This window comes from Solanum dulcamara, chromosome 11, assembly GCF_947179165.1.
Source record: "Solanum dulcamara chromosome 11, daSolDulc1.2, whole genome shotgun sequence".
Taxonomy (NCBI): Eukaryota; Viridiplantae; Streptophyta; class Magnoliopsida; order Solanales; family Solanaceae; genus Solanum; species Solanum dulcamara.
In genome coordinates, this window is record NC_077247.1 from 40,205,308 (window position 1) to 40,227,634 (window position 22,327).

The 22,327-nt window shown below is 33.0% G+C and overlaps 3 protein-coding genes across 5 annotated transcripts; all 3 read left to right on the top strand.

Annotated features, from left to right (window-relative positions):
* Positions 1 to 366: 366 nt before the first annotated feature.
* On the top strand, positions 367 to 10,048 carry LOC129873268 (probable sugar phosphate/phosphate translocator At3g17430). 2 transcript variants are annotated; one of them, XM_055948326.1, is made up of 10 exons: positions 367 to 618; positions 1,599 to 1,897; positions 2,770 to 2,877; positions 4,179 to 4,210; positions 4,291 to 4,341; positions 6,172 to 6,233; positions 6,327 to 6,588; positions 7,957 to 8,222; positions 8,298 to 8,392; positions 9,571 to 10,048. In XM_055948326.1, the coding sequence occupies exons 2-10, from the start codon at positions 1,811 to 1,813 to the stop codon at positions 9,739 to 9,741; spliced, it is 1,134 nt and encodes a 377-aa protein (XP_055804301.1). In that variant the 5' UTR covers positions 367 to 618; positions 1,599 to 1,810; the 3' UTR covers positions 9,742 to 10,048. The 2 variants fall into 2 exon arrangements, with proteins under 2 accessions (XP_055804301.1, XP_055804302.1); XM_055948327.1 differs by lacking the exons at positions 367 to 618; positions 1,599 to 1,897 and adding an exon at positions 3,860 to 3,987 and having other exon boundaries at positions 2,799 to 2,877.
* A 2,166-nt stretch (positions 10,049 to 12,214) lies between these two features.
* LOC129873322 (protein CHLORORESPIRATORY REDUCTION 7, chloroplastic) lies at positions 12,215 to 14,622 on the top strand. The gene is made up of 3 exons (XM_055948396.1): positions 12,215 to 12,466; positions 13,128 to 13,264; positions 14,136 to 14,622. The coding sequence occupies exons 1-3, from the start codon at positions 12,424 to 12,426 to the stop codon at positions 14,415 to 14,417; spliced, it is 462 nt and encodes a 153-aa protein (XP_055804371.1). The 5' UTR covers positions 12,215 to 12,423; the 3' UTR covers positions 14,418 to 14,622.
* A 4,520-nt stretch (positions 14,623 to 19,142) lies between these two features.
* On the top strand, positions 19,143 to 22,240 carry LOC129872817 (glycine-rich RNA-binding protein 4, mitochondrial-like). Of its 2 annotated transcripts, none has more exons than XM_055947704.1 (5): positions 19,143 to 19,324; positions 20,408 to 20,551; positions 20,640 to 20,708; positions 20,848 to 20,954; positions 21,514 to 22,240. In XM_055947704.1, the coding sequence occupies exons 2-5, from the start codon at positions 20,416 to 20,418 to the stop codon at positions 21,967 to 21,969; spliced, it is 768 nt and encodes a 255-aa protein (XP_055803679.1). In that variant the 5' UTR covers positions 19,143 to 19,324; positions 20,408 to 20,415; the 3' UTR covers positions 21,970 to 22,240. The 2 variants fall into 2 exon arrangements, with proteins under 2 accessions (XP_055803679.1, XP_055803680.1); XM_055947705.1 differs by lacking the exon at positions 19,143 to 19,324 and adding an exon at positions 19,404 to 19,426.
* The last annotated feature ends 87 nt before the right edge of the window (positions 22,241 to 22,327 follow it).

Sequence of the window (22,327 nt, forward strand, 5' to 3'; positions counted from 1 at the left end):
AATTATTCGCGCATCGCACGGATACGTATACTAATTTAATATATATATATATATATATAGAGAGAGAGAGAGAGAGGGGGGGGATTAAAGTTCGCATTGATTAAAAAATGGACTGATGATTTGTTTATATGAATTTAAACAATCATTTTTTATGAAATAACTTTTAAAGTTAAATTAGATATAAGTACTACATATTTACATGATATTAGAGCCAAATCTATTTTTGTTTAAACTTGCACTTTACGCTTCAATTAAATCTAGACATGAAGAGACGTTAGAATGTACTAAAGTTGACCGAGAAATGAACTGATAATCGAATTATATATATTATTTTTGAAATCCAAAATGTCAGGGGTTAAATGTGGAGTTGGTGTACATAACATGTGATATGTGCAGGTAGATACACCTTTATTATTATGAGCTAATGAGAAGTAATTAATTCGTTGGACCCATTCGTCGTTACTTGCACCTCCTCCTAATCCTGATTCCTCTTCCTTCGTCGAGATCACACACTCACTGTGATAGGGCTAACCAATCGAGAAAATTCAATCAACCAAATCAGATCAGCGGTCGGCATCTCGCCGGAAACAGATCTCCGTCTCACGAATTCCAGCTCCGGTACGCATTCTTAGTCTTCATTTTCCTTCTCATTTACCTGAATGCGTGTGTGAGGACATCCCTATTATGTGTATATTTTCTCGTTTTCCTCTAATCAACTTGTTCGGCCTTAGGAAGTTTTCCTTTGATTTTCGTCATTTCGTGTCGATGTTCCTTGTATCATCACTATTTTTTGTTGTTTTTTCTGTATTGTTTTTGTTATTATTTGTAGTAGTAGCTTGTTTTGGTAGCTCACATCACATGCTTACTCGGTTTCGTTTCGTTTTCCGGCCCTTCATATGTTTATTGGTTTTTTATCTTTTATTTTTCAGTTTTGTTGCTACTGCTGGTACTTTTTTGAGTTCGCTTATATTGCGTTTCTTTCTGAATTGATTCAACATTTATAAAATTTGATCGTTGAGGGCTTAGGACTGCTAATTTATTGCTTACTTTGTTACCAGATATTACCAGTTAGAAATTTGTCCGATTCTGTTAGTTCTACAATAAGGTAAAAGAAAATTTGAAGAATGAGAGTTTTGAAATGTTTCGTAGCAAGTTCTTTTGGTGAGTTTTGGGTTAACTGCAAGTGCAGATTGGCAAATTGGGATTCCTATTTCTTAAACCTTGTCTGTCCCTAAACATTATCTTCTTATGGAGTCCCCTGGATTAGCCGGAATTTGCATCTGATAGATTGCCAAGTTGTATTTTGTAATCTGTATTATCTCGTGCATGCATTGGATGACTACGCATGTATATTTATAAATTGACCTTTAAAGGTCGTTTCATAGTGTGTGTTGCGGCAAGCTTTTTACCTTTTCATGGAATTCCATGGCATTAAATTTATAATTTCGTCATTACATTCATCTTTTTTTAAAGTCCATATAATCCGGTTTACTTGTTTTAGTGCTCGCTTTGATTTATCAGGTTGTTTTGATAGTGTTGTTAGAAATGAAGACTCCTTCTAATATTAGTAATTTGACACAAGGCATGTTTATCTCCAGATTTTATCTGTCCCATGTTTCTATAACGGCATATGCAGAAACAAGGCTGGTGCATTACAATCATCTTTAAGGAATGAAAACAGCCGTTGAACTAAATTTTCACCTCGTACCTGCACAAATCTCCTGGACACGAGTTGATTGATTTTTGGATTTGAGGGAATTACATTGTAATATAGGGAGGTGGAGCCATTTGGATCACCAAGTGACTTACAATGATGATCAGCAAAGAGCTTTTATTGACTTACTTTTATCTCCTTGTCTATATTGTGCTTTCGTCAGGAGTTATCTTGTATAACAAGGTATGTGTCTTTTTCCATGTATTGCATGATTGTTTTTGACTTCATTGGATTCATGGATTGTTCTTTGTCAGTTAGAATATGTTAGTGTCTATAGCTTCAATGCATATAAGCAACCTCAGAAATAAAAGAAATAAAATAAAAAAAAGGAAAAAGAAAATTACAATTATATTAAAACTGTGGTTCAGGCGATCTCTGAGAAGAACAACCAAAGTGACGAGCTGCTATCATTTATTGCCATGAGCTTCATTTGAGAAATTATCTGAGACCCATGTCAGTGTGAGCAAGCTCTTATACGAGATATGTTGGGAATAAAAAAGAAATGAATAAATAATGAGGGAGATTTGAAAACCAATGATGTGGACGCTGAGTATTGTTGACTCAGATTTGGTCCCATTTGGTAGTAGAAGGTAGAAAATTTTTGTTCAACTGTTTTGTAGTGTTTGTTTGTGATGCATAAACTATGAAGCTATATTGTTCCTGTAGAATAAGGTGTACATGTTTCAAATTGCCACTTCCTCACTTCACGGCGCCCTTAAGCATACTAGTTGGCTTTTCCAATAGCATGCATTATAGGAGTGAGCACACAGCAGGTCTTGGCTTACAAACTTCATTTGTTCAACATCCCAATGATTGATTTGTATGTATCTTGCCTTCTACTCCACCACCACAACTCAAAGTAAAGTGGCACTGGTCTTGGTGGGGGTGGGATTTTTTCTTCTTTTTTTTACCTGTCTGTATTTGTGCATTGTAAGCTTCGGAGAAGTTTCTGTTGGATACATTTTATCCCTGACTTAGTTGTTATTCTTTTACTTTTCAATATCATCAATACAAACTAACTATTTTTCTTCTGCCATTTATTTTATGTTTTGCAGTGGGTACTTTCACCAAAATATTTCAATTTTCCACTCCCAATTACACTTACCATGATACATATGGGATTTTCAGGCTTAGTGGCTTTCTTTCTTATCCGTGTCTTCAAGGTATGGTAGTTAAGAATTACTAAATTGCATTGACTTTTTTCTAGTACTCTTTTCTCATATTTGCTCTCCTGGATGATGACTTCTTGCTACTCTAATTATTGTTGAAATTGTTGTCGAAATGCTTGCTATTTTGAGATTGCTAGTATAAGTTGCATTTCAACCAGGTTGCTCTCAGTAGGTTTGCATGGTATACACAATTGAGATGATCCATGTGTTAAAACTTAAAAGGTCCAGGATTTTCTTCAGATCTTGTCGCATACTTATATTGTTCGGATGTTGTTATTTCATTGAGATTATTTTATCTATAAATATCCCATGACCATTCAGCATCCTGATAACATCTATACTTTTGGCTTCTTGCTAAATGACTTGTAATTTCTTGAGTAGTTGTCAGATACTCCTTTTGGTCCTTTTTATCTTTCACTTTAGGTAAAAGAATTTGGTCCAAAATATTTATCACTTCAGAAAACCAAGAAGACATTAATTATTTTTCTTCCAATTGGGCCCTTACAACTCCAATAAGGCATGCAGTCATTAATTACTCAAAGAAAAGGGTAATTTAGTCAAATACCCCTTATGATTAATGCTATTAAATAGTTCTCTTAATGAGTATGCTAAAACCTTAAATGTCGAAGAAAAAGGAATGTAGGGACTAGGGAGTATAAGATTAAAAGGTTCATAATTTTTATCAGCAGCTACAATACTTTGACAAGTAGAAAAACTATTTCCATTGAATTATTTTTAGGGATCTAGATGAAAAGCCTGGCAATTGTTTTACTCTGCTTTGACAGTTTGGTAATCCTGTATAAATCCTACACGAGTAAGTTTAGAGCAAAACAAAACCTAATTAGCTTGTGGAATTAGGGTCTAGTGCTGTATGCTAATTTGAAAGGAAAATTCTTGGACAGATTTTGACTATGTTAGATTCATCTGAGCACTTATTGGTCTATTTTGAGAATCATTCCTAGTCACTTTTCATCAGGATGTTTGACATTGTTGATGAATTCAATCTTTGTTTGGGGTAATTACTGTGCTGGTGATAATGTATCCTCTTTTCACACTGCCCTTGGCCTTGGAGATATGCTTGTGGCCATGCAAATGAACTTCCATGTAAGATTTGTTAAGTCTCTGTTTGTGTACTAAAAGGATTATGGGTGTATAGTTGTCTTTAGCTTCTGATGTTGGTCATTTTTTACATTGGCTATATTGGCAAATTAATTTTCATGTCTGGTCTTTGTGCTTTGATTCTCGTATTAAGGGTCATCTAGCTTTCCCTTTTAATTCATGATTATCTTTTGCAGGTTGTGTCGCCTGTCAAGATGACTCTTGAAATGTGAGAAATGCATACTTGAACTGCTTTTACTTTGAAACTTATCATTGTTCTCATTTCTCCTTTTGTTATCAAATTTGCAGATATGCAACGTGTGTTATTCCAATCAGTGCTTTCTTTGCTGCAAGTCTTTGGTCAGCTCTCTACTTTGAGGAGCTAGAATACTTGTCTTTTCTTACGGGTTCTGTCTTTCATGATCACTTGTGACTTGTTGGTATTTATTCGTTTGAAAATTGGAGAGATTCCTGTTAGACGTACTCTGTTATATTTTTCTTCATATTCATCTAGAGCTTAATATAATGTACTACTAACAATGTTTCGTCATTAAGTTTGACACTTTTGACTATTGATCTTTACATAGATACGTCACTATTTACCCTGGCTTGGTCAGGTGAAACGGAGGTCAAGAATCTGAACTAATTGAAGATTTCCCCTTACTATGAAAGCTTTCGTATCTGCAGTTCCATCCTTTACGTGGCTGATCAGTTTCTCTCATTGTCTGATCAAACCTAAAATTGATGTTTCCTTACCTTTAGACATTCCTTGAGCTCACATTTCAGTTTTTTCCCACAAAACAAGAACAACAGGCATGCACATAGCAGAAATGTTCTACATTAAGAACAGTGAGATTTTCAATCTTTGGCTTGAAATTGCTGAATTGCTTTACCTGCTGAGAGTGACCTAGAAATAAAATGAGACTTTCTGTGTACTGGCTGTCTCCTGGATGCTTTAATTTATAATAATTCACAGTTATAAATAGAAAAGGCCCGTATCTGCTCAATTGTTATCAATACAAATGGAATGAATCTACTCACACTTGTTATTGTTTCATTCTCTTTTGCTGATGACACAAAGGTCCTTTTCTGGTATCCTTGTAGCTCTTCTTTAAAACTGTGCTAAAAAATGTAGGCATTTCACATTTCAGGTAAATGTGAATAGTAATAATTGAATTCAGACTTTAGAGTTAACCTACACCTTTCTACTTGTTTATGTTGGTGGGTGGATTCTTTAGCTTCTTGTGATCCTTTCTTTGGCAAAAGTAAACTTAGGCCAAAAATCAGGATGATGATAAAAATGGACACCTCCTTCTGTGGGTCATCATTTTTTCTTAGAGATGACTATTGGATGGGTAATATGCATGCTTCCTTCCCCGCATTGTCCCCTCCTCATACCACAATAAGAATTTTCTTCTCACCTTTGCTGTCCTTGCAAGCCCATATGGGGTATAATAAAGAGGGTACTCTCTTCTCTCTGATGTGCGCTACGTTATTGTGTCCTATTCCTTAAGGAGTGATCCGGGATCAAGCGACGTGGCAATACCCACCAAAAGAAAGGGGGTCTGTCGTACTCAAATGCATATAACCCAATTGAGACATTGTGGTATAGGCTAAACCTCGCTTAATGTCTTTTTGAGCAAGAGCCAAAGTAGCTCCTAATAATACTATTATTATTCCTATAACTGAGATCAAATACATTATGTAAGGTATAACTCTGAAAAGAGGAAGAACCGAGCTACAAGAAAAATTCCCGCTGCTTTTAAATTTTTAATAAATTTTCTTTTTCAATTTTGGTATTTTTCTTTGATTTTATCTAAATCTTCTCCCGCAAATAATCTTTCCGATTTCAAGGCATTTTCTTAAAAGATAAAGAAATGTATGCTTGTGTTAAGGCAAAAAAGTGTATTGCATTACCTGCCCTGCGAATTACTCTTCATACCCATTGTACCCTGCCCCCAGAAGACAAAAAGAAAGAGAAAATTATCCTGTGCAATTGCCATCTATTGTTCTTTGTCTGGCAGTGTAATTGATTTTTAACTTCCTTGTCTCCTTGTTCCTCACACTCTGAGGTTCTTAATTTCTAGGAGAGAATTATGGTTGCGGATGATTTCTGTTTCAGTTAGTGAGTTGAGGCTATGAAGTTAAAATAAGTTCCATCTCTGAAAGGTGCATATTTTGTGCTCACAGGTTTGGCAACACCGCATATCTATTCATTTCTGTGGCCTTCATCCAGATGCTCAAAGCTCTGAGTATGTCCATAAACTGTATTCTTTTCTAGTTACAAATTCCTGTGCTTGGGAATCTACTGAATGGCTGTAGCTTTCTCTGTATTGAAATGACAGTGCCGGTGGCCACCTTTGTCATGGCTGTTATTTGTGGAACTGACAAACTAAGATGCGATGTATTCTTGAACATGTTTTTGGTCAGTGTTGGTGTTGTAATATCATCCTATGGGGAAATTCACTTCAACGTAGTGGGTACAGTTTACCAGGTGACTGGGATATTTGCTGAGGCTCTTAGGCTGGTGTTAACTCAAGTTCTTCTCCAGAAGAAGGGATTAACACTCAATCCTATCACCAGTTTATATTACATAGCTCCATGCAGGTATTCTTCGATCTTCTAAGGTTGACTTATCTCTTTACATTTGGTCAAGCCCGTGTTTTTTTCCAGTCTATATGATGAGTCAGAACTTGGCTGTCAATGAGTCCAAGCCTTCCCTGTATTCACCACACTCTGGAATCAGAGGGAAAAGGACAGCAGGGAATAGGACCTTCCTTAGATTGGTATCTTTTAATAGGTTGGAGTAACTTCTTGATAGGTCCCGAATACAGTAACTGCTTACATTCATATCATCCTACTGCACCTAAAGTCTGTTGAAATAGGAATTACTTTATCTAAAACTTAAGCTGTTAGAGGAAGGATACTTTTATTTATTTATTTTAGTTTTGCAGTAGAATCAGATATAACATAGAAATTGGGCGTTAGACCGAATCATTTATTTGTTACAATCTGCATAAACAATTGTAAACAAAATTGAAAGGTCTTGTGTCATGGTTGGTAGTAAACATGGTATAGAAAATTGATGGATTTTATTATTAACTGTTGTTTGCTGCTGTGTTGCCAAAGTAGAGTATGTGCTTATAAACAATGACAAAGTTAAAACTTCAACAGATCCCCTGGTTCCAACAGCATGTGTGTGCTGCTTCTGGGTGACCATGGCACTCTGCATAGCATATGTAGTCCTCATAACTTTTTTGTTCTTCCGCATTTGTTTTCGGTTATCTACATAGGGTTTTACCTAAAGGACATATGTTTGATGAAATAAGGCAATCTAATATTTTCTTGCTTTATTTCTATAAGGATATGGTTTCACATTGCTTTATTCACTTTAGAACTGGATCCTTTGTGATGGATTGGCTCGCATCAACAGGGTTATATTTCTTATGCCATAACTTGTATAATATACTTTTAAGAAACAAGAGATATTAGGCTGCGGATTTCCCTTGTCATAAAAAAACAAAGAAACAAGAGATATTAGCAATTAATTTCTGTAAATATGCAGTCCTGTGTATAAATCTTTCCTGCATGCCATGCATAAATATATCTTGGCATTTATGAAGTCAAAAAAGTGCTGTTGATGTTGACAAGGTGGATAGCTACTTACTAGTTTGATTGTGGTAGTGTTGGCAACTGTAATGTGAACGGTTTTCTCTATACAAAGAGATAGACGGTTTACGGTTTATCTGTATGCTGTGATATGCAATGGCTGTTTTACATATTTGCTTACATTTTTCCTCCACTATGAGGTAGTTTCTATAAACTACTGGCTTCATAGGCAAACATTTTATGTTTCCGCAATGAGTGAGTAATTTCCTGTATTTCAAATGTCAGTCTTCTGTTGTCTAGAGTCTCATGCTAGTGAATATTGTGCTGTTTCTTGCGGTACTTATCATTTTATGTTTTATTATGCAGCTTCGTCTTTCTTTTTATCCCCTGGTATCTTTTGGAGAAACCTGAAATGGAAGTCTCACAGATCCAATTCAATTTTTGGATTTTCTTTTCAAATGCACTTTGTGCACTTGCTTTGAATTTCTCAATTTTCTTAGTGATTGGTAGAACTGGTGCTGTAACCATTCGAGTGGCTGGTGTCTTGAAAGATTGGATATTAATTTCCCTTTCAACTTTAATTTTTCCGGAGTCAACGATTACCACTCTTAACATTACAGGCTATGCCATAGGTAAGCTTACTATTCCATATTTCTGGGAACTTTATGCTAACAAGCACCATATTGATGAAATTTTGTTTTGTATAGCATTATGTGGTGTCGTGATGTATAACTACTTGAAGATCAAGGACGTACGAGCATCCCAGCTTCCTGTAGATACTATTATAGATCGAACAGCTAAGGTCAGATTTTGTTCTGACTTTCAGACTTTGCCTTTGCTTTCAGTTTTTATATTTCAGTTTTTTGATCCATTGTTTTCCATTCCTGGCCTGTTTTCTGATTTTCTAAGAGGAACATAAGCATATATGGATGCTTCTTTTGTTTCTTAGGGAGTTGGTGTTTCTTGTTTCAAGCATCAAAACTGAAATATAAAACAGTTAACATTCTATTGTGTTTACAAGAGAAAAGCTGCATTATAAATATTTCATACGTAACAGATGCTTATAATCACTTAATGCCAGCAATGGATAAGCTTACTATATATCTTCTGCCTCTCCCACTTTTACCCCTTTCTGGTTGAGGTCAAGATTGTTATTGGCTTCCTCTACTGTTTTTAGGCCTTATCGTTTTCCTTTTGTGTGGGTCAAGGGTGTATTTTCTAATCCAATTGCTTGTTGTGCTCATCATGTTTGAAATGAAAGAACCTGAAAAGAAATATATCTGATTAAGTCACATGCATCCAAGGGTGTAGCATAGCAGTCAATGAAGTCGGTGAAGAAAAAACACTAGGTAATTTCTTTCCTATTTGCCTTAGTGTTGGTACACAGAATTCCAGTATACGTATTAGTGGGAGGTAGTATGTACCCAGTACCTGGTGAAACAGTCGAGGTGCACTATTGAATATTTGATGATACATTTTGTGTCTTGTCCTGGACACCAATGTTATTAGAAAAGAAGTCACATGACTGCTAGTTAACTGTCTTTCAGTGTTGTCAAAGGATCATTTAAAGTGGGCTTAAGCCCTGAAGTTCAGAAAGCTTGGATAAGACACTTTGTGTCGCTTAAGCTGTGCTTCGGTGTAGGCCAGGCACTAAGTCGTGCACCTCATTGCCCATGAGTTCTATCTTGAATAATGCTAAAGAACAAATACAATTGGTAACTAAGTGTATTAGTTAAGGAGAAAGTTGTAAATGCATTTGTTACATTTATCTTGAACTACATATATACTTCTTCTTTTTCCCCTTGCACCTTTTCTTACTAAAGCCCACATTTGAAATGTGGTTTGTGCTTAAAGCCCCGATAGACCTAGAGTGCTTCTTAGAGCTTTTCTCCTTTGACAAAACTGCTATCTTTGTTAATCGTGAGAGTTCGACTTTCATTCTATTAAAAGTATGTCTTACCTTTACTTTACCTTCTACAGGAGCTTAAGATGGAGAAGAAGTCATCTGATCTGTACTTGCCAGAAGATAATGCTGATCTTGGGGGAAACCGTACAAAGAATGGTTCTTCAGATCCAACAGTGGATGAGGAAGCACCTTTAATACCATCAACTAGAATCTCTCATCTTGGGCGAAGCAACCTCTCATCGTGAGCATTATAAGTTTCTTAAAATGTCATTTTTGATGCAGTTTCAGTTGTCAGATTATAGATCAAACGGATTGAAGAGAGCAGGTCTTGTGTATACACCCCCCACCATTTTGCTAGTTGCTGCATTTCTTTGCAAAGTGCTTACTGCTATTAAACACTAGTAAGGTCATATGTTGTAATATTTTAGGGCTATTGACATTCAACGAACTATTATTCTTTTATTCACATTATACACTCAACCATATATGCATATTGTGATCATACATTCAATTGGGTCGTGCCTCGGCAATCTAGAGTTTGAATGTGTTTCAGCTGAAAAGTGTATTCACCCAAAATAATTACTGTCATAGCAGACAGGGCAACCAGTTGAATCCAATAAAACCATTTTTTGTTACAGTATCTCTCCATGTTAGGGGTATCAAAATTAGCCCATAAAAATATTATCCATCCGATTCAGCCCTACCTATTCATTTAACACCCCTTGTTAATGCTACTGAATTGAAGTTTATTTAAGAAGTATTTCGGAGATGAAATGGTGATTTGAAAGTGTTGTTCAACTTCAAATACTCTTTTTTTCTTTCAGTCACAAAATTTTAACTATTGTGAACTTTTTCAAGAAAACTATTAACTATTCAACTACAACTTTAATTTTCACAAATTTCTTTTCATTTCAACTTCATAGAATCTTTTCTTTTTTCAGCTTCAACTCGACTTTCTTCAAGCAGAACAATTTCGGTTTTTTTTTTTCTTCATATAACCAACCATTAGCGGCTTAGCATTAGCTGTAGATCCATTTTTAGTACAAAAAGCCCAGTGGCCACTTTTTGGTCGTGTCTTAGGAAGATAGTCAATGTCATGGAGTTTGAAACTCCGTGATCAGAGTTTCACATGTGAAATTTAAGACTATGACATTCTCAATTACCTAAGCTGTAGTTATTCGGGAATTTAATACCTAACAACAATAACATATCAAATGAAATTTTACTAAGTGGGGTCGGGAGAGGATAGAGTATTGCAGATCTTACCACTAGTTTCCGAAGGACGTGAATTTAATCCCCATTTTTTATTTAGGGTGTGTATGGTATGAAGGAAAATGTTTTCTTGGAAAACAAGTTGGTTTCGAACATATTTTCTCATGTTTGATTGGGGAGTGAAAAATATTTTTCGGAATTTTTTTTCTATTGTTTGGTTAGTGAATGAAAATATCTTTTAGAAAATATTTTTTATTTTTAGCTAGAGAGTAGAAAATATTTTTTAGGAAAATAGTTTCTAATATGAAAATCAACCCTAGTAATTGACTCGGGATCCGATCCCGACAACTGATGTAGGTCCCAACTCGACTTTCAACCCAAGATTCGACTTTCAAATTTACACTCGATTCCGACTTTCTAATCGAAATCTGACCACACTCAACTCCAGACCTAACTTTCAAATAGTTTGATTTTTTTAAAAAATAATTTTTAAATTTTTTTTGGGAGTGGGCCGGGGTGGGAGGTTGGGGGCTGGTAAGGGGATTGGAGTTAGGAGTGGGGTGAAAAATGAAAATTTTAAAACTTGAAATATTTTTCAAAAACAAAATTTTAAATTATTTTTTTTTACTTGTGTGTATGTGAGAGGGGGGGGGGGCTGCTTGGGGTTGGGGGTACGTGGTGGAGGTGGGATAAAAAAATAAAAATTTTAAAATTTAAAATATTTTTAAAAATAATTATTATTTTTTTATGTTTGTAAGGGGGGGGGGGGTGCTTGGCGTGGGGGGTCGAGGTGGGTGGAATAAAAAAATGAAAATTTTCAAAAGTTGAAAAATAAATTTTTAATTTTTTTTTGTGGGGGGGGGGGGGGTCTGGGGGAGGGGGCCTGGTGGGTTGGGGGGCTAGTAAGGGATTGGGTAAAAAAATAAAACTTTTAAAATTTGAAATATTTTTTAAAAATAAATTTTTATATTTTTTTTGTGGAGCGGGGGGAGGGGGGCCTGTGAGGGTGGTGGTGGTGGCTGGGAGGGGGTGGGTTAAAAAAATAATTTTTTTTAAATTTTGAAGTATTTTTTTAAAAAAATAAAGTTTTTAATTATTTTTTGTGGGGGGAGGGAGTATGGGTAGGATGATCGAGGTAGAAATGGGATAAAAAAATAAAATTTTCAAAATGTGAAATATTTTTTTTCAAAAATAAATTTTTAATTTTTTCCTTAAAAGAAAATTTCAAATTTTTTTTGGGGGGAGGGGGATCGTGGTAGGGGTGAGTAAGAAGAAAACATTGCAATTTGATGTTAGAGAAGAGTTTTGAAAAATGTTTTTCTTAAGTTTTTTAAGAAAGTCGTTTTCCTTGAATTTGAGAAAAATAAGATTCGAAAAACATTTTCCAAAATATTTAAGTCAATCAAACATTAGAAAATTAGACATTTGTTTTCCTTCGTACCAAACACAAGCGCCCAGTTGTAGGTTTGTAGCTTCAAATAGTCAAATGTAAATGTTTGTGGCTTTGTCTCATGTGGATCAAATACTCGGCCCAGAATTTTCCAAGCCTGATTTGGAAAACACAGGGACAGTACGGATATATATAGATGAGGCTGAAAAACATCATCTTATCCACCACCATCTCATCAAAAATCTAAGAAATGCAACCATTCTGATATGTTGTTAACTAGTCATTGTTGTTTAATTTGCCTATTTTACATCAATAATAGCAACTCATGGAGGCACAATTGTCGTGCAATAAAACGTACAATTGTATAGGTAAGTTCCCACTGAAATCCTTGCACTTCTTCCTGTTTTTATGTAGTTAAAACAGTGAGTTCTTTCTGCATTATTGATGGTGGAATAACTTTGCATTATGCAAAAAGTTAGAACCTTCATATTGATTTTGGAAATGGGTTGTTGTCTCCAGAGAGACGGATATACTTTGCTCTAAGTGGTGTAAGAGATATTGATTCGTCGCCTTTTTTACTTAATATGTATCTATAAATGAAGAGATCGCGTATAATATGAAAAATGATCCTTGTTATTATAACGATTTATTCAATTTTTCACTTCTTCAAATCTTGACACTACTTACGGAAAATTTTGTGTATGCCACTGGTTGTGTCTTGTGCAATCTTCACTATCTATGATTAGCTTTTGGAATTGAGATAGATCTAAAGTTCATTTTCTTGAATGTTAAAACGCATTCCTATATATTCTTAATATACTCAATCAATATTATAAATCTTTCATTTTAAATTGTTCATACTTTGAATGCCGTTTGGAGTGTTAAGAATTTGGAAATGAATTATTATCTCATCTATGATCTTGAGATAATTCTCAATTTGTAAACATCCAACAATGAAAAAGAACCTTGTAGTAAGGTAAAGTACACAAAATTTATTAGTAATTATTACTTATATTTCATATATATCAGGGACAAAGACATGGAGAGTTCAACATCCACTCCAAATTTTACGTACAAGTAATTGGCAGCAACCTATTTTTCAACCTTTTAATTCCTCATTTTTCCACAGTGTGACTTGTAGACGCATCCACCTCAATGGAACAAAGGTATCTTTGTCTTCCCCTTTGTATTAGAACTGATTAAAGTATGTCCAATTCATGTTGATAGTTTGGCTCAATCATGTTTCTGTCATTACTTAATTGGGCCAAAATTATCTTTATTTCTTACGAAACTTAATCGGGCATAATTAGAGGACTAATAAGAGCATATTTGGACCTACATGCATATTATATTGGAAAAATTATCTAAATACACAACTTATTTTATCATATTCTCTAAAATTTCCTTTCATTTGAAAATTTTACAAAAATCCCCACTCTCTTCTATTCTCGGATACATTACTTTACTTAATGTATCGAGATGTACGCGATGTATCGAGACGTTGGGTGATGTATCCAAAATCGAAACTCGAGGACGTTGAGCGATGTATCCAAAATTGGGACGCAATGTATTTGGGCGTTTTGGGATGTATCCGGATTCCAATAAATTTAAGGATTTTTTGTAAGTTGGAAAAGAGTAGAAATAGGATGTAATTAACTCTTAGCACTATGGAATTTGTGTAAAATTCCCTATTATATTTAGTCCTATTTAGTTTCTAAATGCAATCGTGCAATAACTTCTGATCACATTTTGAGCCATTTTTAAGCAACTTAACATTCCATTTTTTGTACAATATAAATTAGAAGTTTTACGTAAATATATAACATATGTAATAACAATAAACAAGAAAATACATTACAATACTTCAAACCACAAAATATCTATACATTCCATTAGGCCACAAAATTTCATTAGTTTCCATCAAAGTTTTACGCAGTAACACCCTTAATGTGACCTGATAGTATGAAAATTCTTGAATACTTCACTTCTATTTATCTATTATCTCTTTTTTGTGTGTGTGTAAAACAAATTAATCAGACATTGGCTACAAGAAGGAGAAGATCAAACATAGAAACAGACACTTATGTACTAATGGAACCTGGAAAATCAGAGGAATTTGTTAGTGAGGAAGAATTAAGGGACAAGTTGAAGAGTTGGTTAGAAAATTGGCCAGGCAAAACATTGCCACCAGATCTTGCAAGATTTGAAGATACTAATGATGCAGTTGAATACCTAGTAAAATCTGTGTGTGAACTTGAAATTGATGGAGATGTTGGTTCCCTTCAGTGGTACCAAGTTCGTTTGCAACAAGACATTTGACCATTATTGCATGTTATTTAATTTAGCATCGGCTTCTATGTATCGTTTCAATTTTATTATTGAAGGTTTTTCAAAGGTACACATGACTAGTGACTAAAATAAACATGCATGTATTCTCAATGTAAAGATTAGTTATGCGGTGATTAGTTACGTTATGTAAGATTAAATTATTATTTGTATAATTAGTTATTTTATGTTGTATAAGTCATACATGGATTTTTTCATAAAATTATGCAGAATTGTAAACTGGTAACAAAATACAATACTTAATATACTGCATTTTACACGTAGCAATTAAAATGTTACCAAACATGGTAAACTGATTAAGAACTTGTTCATTAGTGACTAATTGTTGACTTGTTGCTATATATATGGAGAGATATTAACTAATTGTCTTGTTAGTTTTAGCACTCTCTGTATTCACATTTATTTACTCGGTGTATTAAAAATATATATTTTTTAATTTGTTTCTTTAAGTAAATTAAGAGACGATTATTTTTAATTTTTTTAACCCTTAGCATTTGATAACCATTTCTCAAAATTACTACTAGACTCGATTATTAATAGTTAAATTTAAATTTTCAAATCATAGTTAGTAAGAGAAACTTAGTACAATAAGCATTTGTTTTTTTTTTTAAGGATGTACAAAATACAAATTGGACATGTAAAAAGTAAAATAAGGGATTTTATTTTGAAAGAGCTTTTTTGATTTTAGAGAAGATTTCTCGTCATGAATCAAGTATCGATACTTATGTCGTGGTATACTTCCTACATCATGCCCTCTTGATGGGAATCTGACTCCTCACAATTTTTTTTTTCTCCTTTTTTTTCTAAGTTTCTATTCAAATATATGGCACTTGTCTTATTTAAATATTAGTGGCACAGATTTTTAAGTAACTAAGCGCCTTAATCATGATTAAAAGGATATATATCCCTATTTAAGTCTATTTTAGCTATAAAAAATCATTTCAATTTATTTGGCACCACAATAAATTATTTTCATCATCTATACATGTAACGATTCAACTTGCTAGTGATATTGTTCGTTTGAAATCTACACCTATATGACTTTAAAATGTGTCACTGGGATGTAAGACTTATTTATTTATAAATCCAACATCTCTCTTGTATTTTGCTGATGTGGAACTTTTATCCTAAGCTAGGGTGTCATACACACCCTCTTATGAACTCAGCGCTTTTGCTAAGGTTTTTCCACAACATGAGATTTGGCTAAACTTAACATTGAGGTTTGCTCGCTTTTTCAATATTTGTAGAAAACTCAGTTGAACTCTGGCCCACTATTGATAAAATTGAAACAAGAATGATTCTGATATCATCTTTATCAGACTAGTTCATTAGTAATATTGTCTATTATGCGCCTAGACCCATATTCTTTAGAATATTTCATTATGATATAAAATGTGCTTACTTATATATCCAACATCTCTCATGTGTTTCATTATTGTAGAACTCTTATCATAAGCTAGGATATCACATACACTCCTTCTTAGGACTCAACGTTGGAATTTGTTCCACCACATGAAATTTGTTTAGACTCATCATTGAAATTTGCATTGTCTTGATAATATTATTTTATTTTATCAAATTTTATTTTATTTTATGATTCAGCGCACAACTATTTAACGTTCAATAAAATAAGACAAAATAAAATAAATAAACATAACAAAGGTATATAGTTTAATTTAATTAACTTGAAATTGAAATGTAATTAGTTATGCCTCGAATTTCAATTTATGTGTCATACATTTTTTTCAAATGTATTTCAAAAAGTGTATCACCTATTTTTCTATTATATAGATATGTGAAGCCCTGGACGACTAAGGGCAGTTTTGTCGACTTATAAAATTTTCAATCTTAATTCAAGTGTACATTATGCATTGAGAGTATTGAACTTTCCAAAAAAAAAAAACTAGGCAAAATTTATGTAATTCCCAATGTATCCACCACTAATTCAATAGTTGTGGATTCTAATTGTTGCACGTGTACCAACATTGGGAGGAGTAAAAGAAGTCAATTGCAAAGTTAAAATGTAGACCCCATTTATTGATTCACTTCAAAGCCTATACATTCAAGACCACACATTTATTTTTTATTTTTTTTATTTCCATTTGATTTGGATATAGTTAGTGTATTATGTTCTTTAAGACGTGTGTGTATTCTTGTTTAATTTTATATAAGTTTAAATGTTTATTTATGTACGTTTAAAATTAAAAGGCATAGATGTCATGTGAGGCCAAGTTAAAAGACATATTTATATATTATGTCTTTCTAAATACGATTTATATTCCTCATTTTTTTAAAAATACTCGATTAATTTACCTGAGACATACAATCAAATTACACTAAAAGGATAATATCTCAAAATAGATAGTCATATAATATCATAAATGAGATCTCATTTAAGAACTACTACAAAATATTACATTTTTTCATTTTATTTAAATTTTTTGAAGATGAATTTGTGTTAAGTTATAGATTTTGCAAATAATATTTAATTATTTGAATGTACTTTTTTAAAAAAAATGAAATATAATTCAAATGGGATCTTTTAAAAAAAATAAAGAATTTAGGCTAAAATTTGAAGAAGAAGAATATAGTTAATCAAAGTTTTGAATGTTTTTCAAATTTCAAATACAACTTCAAGTTATATTTGTAATTTTCATAATCACAAGCTGGTTTTTAAATAAAGTGAAGTAAAAAAGTTTCTCTATTTCTTTGTGTTAATTAATTACAAATTATATTTATTATCTTAAAAAATATATATAATTTAATTTTCCTTTTCATGTTTATACTACTCTAATAAATGTAGAAAGTGATTATTGTGGTTAAGAAAAAGTAAGGCCTTGAGATCAGTGAGTAAATATTTTACAAACACATTATGCATCAATTAATCCTAATTAAACCCACATTTTGTATAAATAAATGCACTATAGTACAAACATATTTTTGTCAAAATTGTGTTAGCATAAAACTACAAATTCAATTAGAAAGGTATTTTCTTCAAATATGCGTGTCATTGTTTAGTCCACTCTTTCTTTGATCTATTTATATTATTATTCTTAATTATGTGTATTAGCATTTTTTATATACATATAAGCTTTGAATTTTAAAAATGTTAACTCATGTATAACTTAGAGAAAATAAGTTTATGTTAATACAATTTAATATTATTATTCTTAATTATGTGCATTAGCATTTTTTTTAATACATATAAGCTTTGAATTTTAAAAATGTTAGCTCATATATAACTTAGAGAAAATAAGTTTATGTTAATACAATTTAGAAATAGAAAAGATAATTAATCGTAAAGTGGGATCTTTGTTATTATTCTCAGTCGTGTTTAGATATAAATATTAATTATTAGTTTATTTTTCAAACATAATAATCAAGCAATTATAAACATAATTTAATTTATTAATGTTGAGTCCATAAACAGGTCTTTTCATATCTATATATTATTATAATAAAAAAAGGATAATCAAGGATCAAATTGTAATTTCAGACTCTCTTCATAATCTAGAATCATCCTCTTCCTAAAAACAACATCATCATATTGTGACCTTTAACTACTATTTTCATCTTTTCAGTGGAGTATTGCCATTTTTAAATATATTCTATAATTCTTCCTATTTTTCAATTCAACCGTTTATTTTAATTTTTTCATTCACTTCTTTTTTGTTAACTAAATTTGTATGAATCACTAAGCAGTAACATTGATTATGCGTGTTAAATAAAATTTATAAATATGCACATCCACCTTGTTCGAATCATGCTTGAGGTTTATGACTTTTTAATATGAGACTATTTTATATTTAATATATGTTTGTTATTTAATTCAATATTTGTATCTGTCAAAATAATTAAATTACATAAGTTTTTAATGTTAGTTGTGGTAACCTAAATAAGTTATAAGATATTGTTTAATTTTATAGAAATAGAAAAGACAATTTACTTGCAAAGTGTTATGCTAATTCTCATTCTCTGTGTCTACATAAAATATTTTTTAATTTATTTTTTAAAAAAATATAATCGACCACGTATAAATATAAATTAAGACTGTAATATTGGGCCCGTTAATGGGCCTTATCATATCTAGTAGAAATTATAATTTTTCATTCTATCGTTGATGAAATTATTTATAGTTGCACACATATTTAAAGCTTATTTCAAATAATAAATTTGAAAAACTTTACTTCCTCTGTTCTAATTTATATGATGACATTTTTTTAATCTATTTAAAAAAATAACACACTTCTAAATATACATTTTCTATTATATCAATCACACAAACATTATATCAACTTTAAGGCCACACATTTTAAAAGTTTTTATCATACAAATATTATAGTATTAAGATGAAAATTTTCAAAAATTTTAATTTGTATATGTACCAATTCAAATTTTGAGCCAGTTTAAATTAATTTATTTTAAATGTATTCTAAGTCAAAATAATTTTTAAATATTCTTGTAGAATTTGCATAAAATAAAAAAATATTTTTACACACTTATTTTAAAAGCAAAAAATGAATCAAAAGCTATAAACAAATTCAAACTGTCTCTTAAACAAGCTCTCTATCACCGAAATGAAAAAAAATCCTTCTTTTTTTGAAATTTCATATCCAATCAAATAATGCCACGTAATTAATGTCAAATGAAAAGAGCATAGGTAGATGCTTCTAGACAAAGGAAAATGGAAAAATAAACTTGAGTTGGGGATCTTCACTCAACGGTGTACACTCCGCTTTCATTTAACGGCTCAGATCGTTCCAAGTTTTTAATCGTAAGGCCAATATATTTTAGAATATTTATACCCACAAAGTTCAAAAAACCCTACTGACTGGAGCTCACCGGGTTTAAGGGGAAAAAAAATCTTCAACACAAGAGAGGTATGTTTAATTCTGGAATTCTTCCTATATCCGTTTCCGCTTAGCTTAATCGTTAAAGGTTTTTTTTTGGTTTGATCGGTTTGTTTAGTTTTAATCAAAAAGGTTAGGGTTTGTTTGTCCCATTTTCGCTCTGTTTCTTGAATTCCATTACTACTGTACTACAATAGTTGGGATGCTGATTGCTAATAAAAATACGGTCTTTATTATTTTTTTTGTTGATGGGTTTTGATTAATAGAGTGATTGCTTCATGGGGAATGTCTGTGTCTTGTGATTTATAGTTTATGACAATTATGGAAGAGTAAATGTGTGTTCCCTTTGTTCTATTTTGTATGAATGAACATGTTTATTGGACTTAGTTGTTACATGTTCTTTTTAGTGGAAGAAATTATTAAAGAAATGGGAAGTTGGTTTGAATGTGTTTAATCTCAAAATGAATTTGAATTCTTACAAGTCATGAAATGGGATGGTTCACATATTTTGGAATGTCACTGTTATATAAGTAGGGACGAAATATGAGCTCGGAGAAAAGAAGCCATCCCCCCCCCCCCTTTTTTTTTAGGGATAATTACAGCAGATGGCCATTCGGTCATTTTAATTACCAAAAAAAAGGGTCATTCGGTGTTTATTCAGTGTATATTCATGTACATGCAGATGTATAGAGTGTATCATAATGTATACTCAGTGTATAACTCATGTATAAGTAATCTATATTATATAGTCAGTATACTTTCTATGAATTTTGGCAAGTTATATTGTATAGTCATATGATTTTGGCTATTTCTTATGTAAATAAAACATGGCTATGTTTGAGTGTAAACTTTTTTTTACACTGTTTCACTACATCTAGTGAAACAACTGTCCTACCTTGGTAGGAGTAATGTATGCGTACACTTTGCCCTCCCCATACCCCACGTTGCAGGATTTCACTGGGTTGTTGTTGTTGTTGTCACTACATCTAGTGCCTTTCAGCAGTTAATGGTGGAAGTATTCTACAATCAAAGATTTCTTCTAAATTTAACAACTTTAACATTTATCCTCATGTTATGTTTAATATGGCTCCTGTCATTCCGTTCTTTTCATAGGGTTAAAGATGGCTTTGTTCAGTAGAATTGGAAATATGCTTAAACAGAGTGTTAGCAGACACACGAACTTGGAACTGTGTGCCTCTAGAACCTCACTTTACCAGGCTATAAGAAGCATGTCTTCTTCAAAGCTTTTTGTTGGAGGTAAAAGGATTTTGTTCGCACCTGTCGGAGTTTCTATGTTCTTTTTGCTTCTTTACGTTGTTCTATAATGGCCAACAATCCCCTGCAGGTCTCTCATATGGCACTGATGAAATCTCTCTGCGTGAGGCATTCTCCCAACATGGTCAAGTGATTGAAGGTACTTGACTTACGATTTGACTTCTGATAACATAAAATTTTGCAGCTTACTCCATATATGTGGTTCATGGAGCCTATAAAATTAATGTGACCTTAACCAAAAGAGAAATTGACTTAATGATAATATGTAACTCATGCAGCTAGAGTTATTTTTGATCGTGACACTGGCAGATCCAGAGGGTTTGCTTTTGTTACTTATACATCTGCTGAAGAAGCATCTAGTGCCCTGAGTGCCTTGGATGGCCAGGTAATGATGCCCAGTTTTCTTTGTGGATCACTAGTGCCAGTTCTTCCCGAAGAGTGATAACCGCCTTCAGGTTTTTTGTATCACATGGTGTATCCATCTTATTACACTCTGTCAATGTTGGTTTCCATCCAGTCTCATCTAATAGGTTCTATTACGTGAAAATTTCATAACTTCATGTTATTGTGCCCTTCTTAAATATTAAGACCAAATTGCCTGTGTCATTTTCTTACAGTTATAAATGAGATGAAATATTTGAACAACTTTTTAGGACCAGTATCAGGTGATAACTTCATGTTGTTGTCCCTTTCTTTTTATTCATCATATTCCACTATCAATTACTGGAGAAATTGATTAGTTATCCTTGGTGACAAGGTGGTGTTTCCATCTAGTCACCCAATAAGATTCTATTGTGTCAAAATATCATCAGGACTTCATGTTGTTTTGCCTTTCTTTTATATCATGGCCAAATTACATTTTGTTACCTTCAGTCATTTGAGAATGAAAATTTGAATACTTTTTGGGACTAGTATTATGTAAAATTTGATGCTTAATTTTGCAGGATCTCCATGGGAGACGTATAAGGGTGAACTACGCCACAGAAAAGCGCCCTGGAGGATTTGGGCGTGGTTCTGGTAGTGGAGGTGGATTTAACTATGGTGGGGGAGCTGGAGGTTACGCATCTGCCAATTATGGAGGTGGTGGTAACTATGGTACCAACAACAGTTACCCTGCAGGTGGTGGCAACTATGGTGGGGATGTTGAACAAGGTAGTTTTGGGGCTGGATATGGTGGTGGGAGTAGCGGAAATTACAATGCTGGTGTTTCCGGTATTAATAATCTCTTCAACAACTCTGAATTTGGTGGGAGCCCTGGGACCTCGCACAATGGTGGCGAAGAACAGCTTAGTGTAGACCAAGGGACTGAATCTGTAAACAATGATTTTACACCGGACGCCGAAGGAAGCCTCAGAGATGACAATGATGAGCCAAATGACTATGCCAACTCAAGGGGTTGATAATATGTCCTTCCATGCTAGTCAAGAACTTTGGCTTCGATGAGTACATGTTCACAACATGTGTTGAGGCAAAGAGTATATTTTATTTCCACCAGAATTGCTACTGACTGCATGCTTCATCTACTATTAACTTGTTTCATAATTTCTTCTCTCTTTTGAAAGTGTGTTTAATTTCATGGAGTTCTCCAAGTACTGATTTTGTGTATTGTACAGTGCTGAATCTTTTGCTATTCGTTCCTTTCTTTAAGGCGCTTGTGATTAACTTTCTTGACCTTGTGCCTAAAATGAAGATCGTGGCATTTGCACATTTACTTAATATGCAATGGCTTCCTTACATTACATTCAGTAGAGTAAAAAG

Coding starts and splice junctions, on each gene's coding strand:
- LOC129873268 (XM_055948326.1), top strand. CDS start 1,811: ATGATGATCAGCAAAGAGCTTTTATTGACTTACTTTTATCTCCTTGTC. Junction 4,211..4,290: donor GTCAAGATGACTCTTGAAAT/GTGAGAAATGCA, acceptor TCAAATTTGCAG/ATATGCAACGTGTGTTATTC. Junction 8,393..9,570: donor TTATAGATCGAACAGCTAAG/GTCAGATTTTGT, acceptor TACCTTCTACAG/GAGCTTAAGATGGAGAAGAA.
- LOC129873322 (XM_055948396.1), top strand. CDS start 12,424: ATGGAGGCACAATTGTCGTGCAATAAAACGTACAATTGTATAG. Junction 12,467..13,127: donor TAAAACGTACAATTGTATAG/GTAAGTTCCCAC, acceptor CATATATATCAG/GGACAAAGACATGGAGAGTT. Junction 13,265..14,135: donor TCCACCTCAATGGAACAAAG/GTATCTTTGTCT, acceptor CAAATTAATCAG/ACATTGGCTACAAGAAGGAG.
- LOC129872817 (XM_055947704.1), top strand. CDS start 20,416: ATGGCTTTGTTCAGTAGAATTGGAAATATGCTTAAACAGAGTGTTAGC. Junction 20,552..20,639: donor TTCAAAGCTTTTTGTTGGAG/GTAAAAGGATTT, acceptor AATCCCCTGCAG/GTCTCTCATATGGCACTGAT. Junction 20,955..21,513: donor TGAGTGCCTTGGATGGCCAG/GTAATGATGCCC, acceptor TTAATTTTGCAG/GATCTCCATGGGAGACGTAT.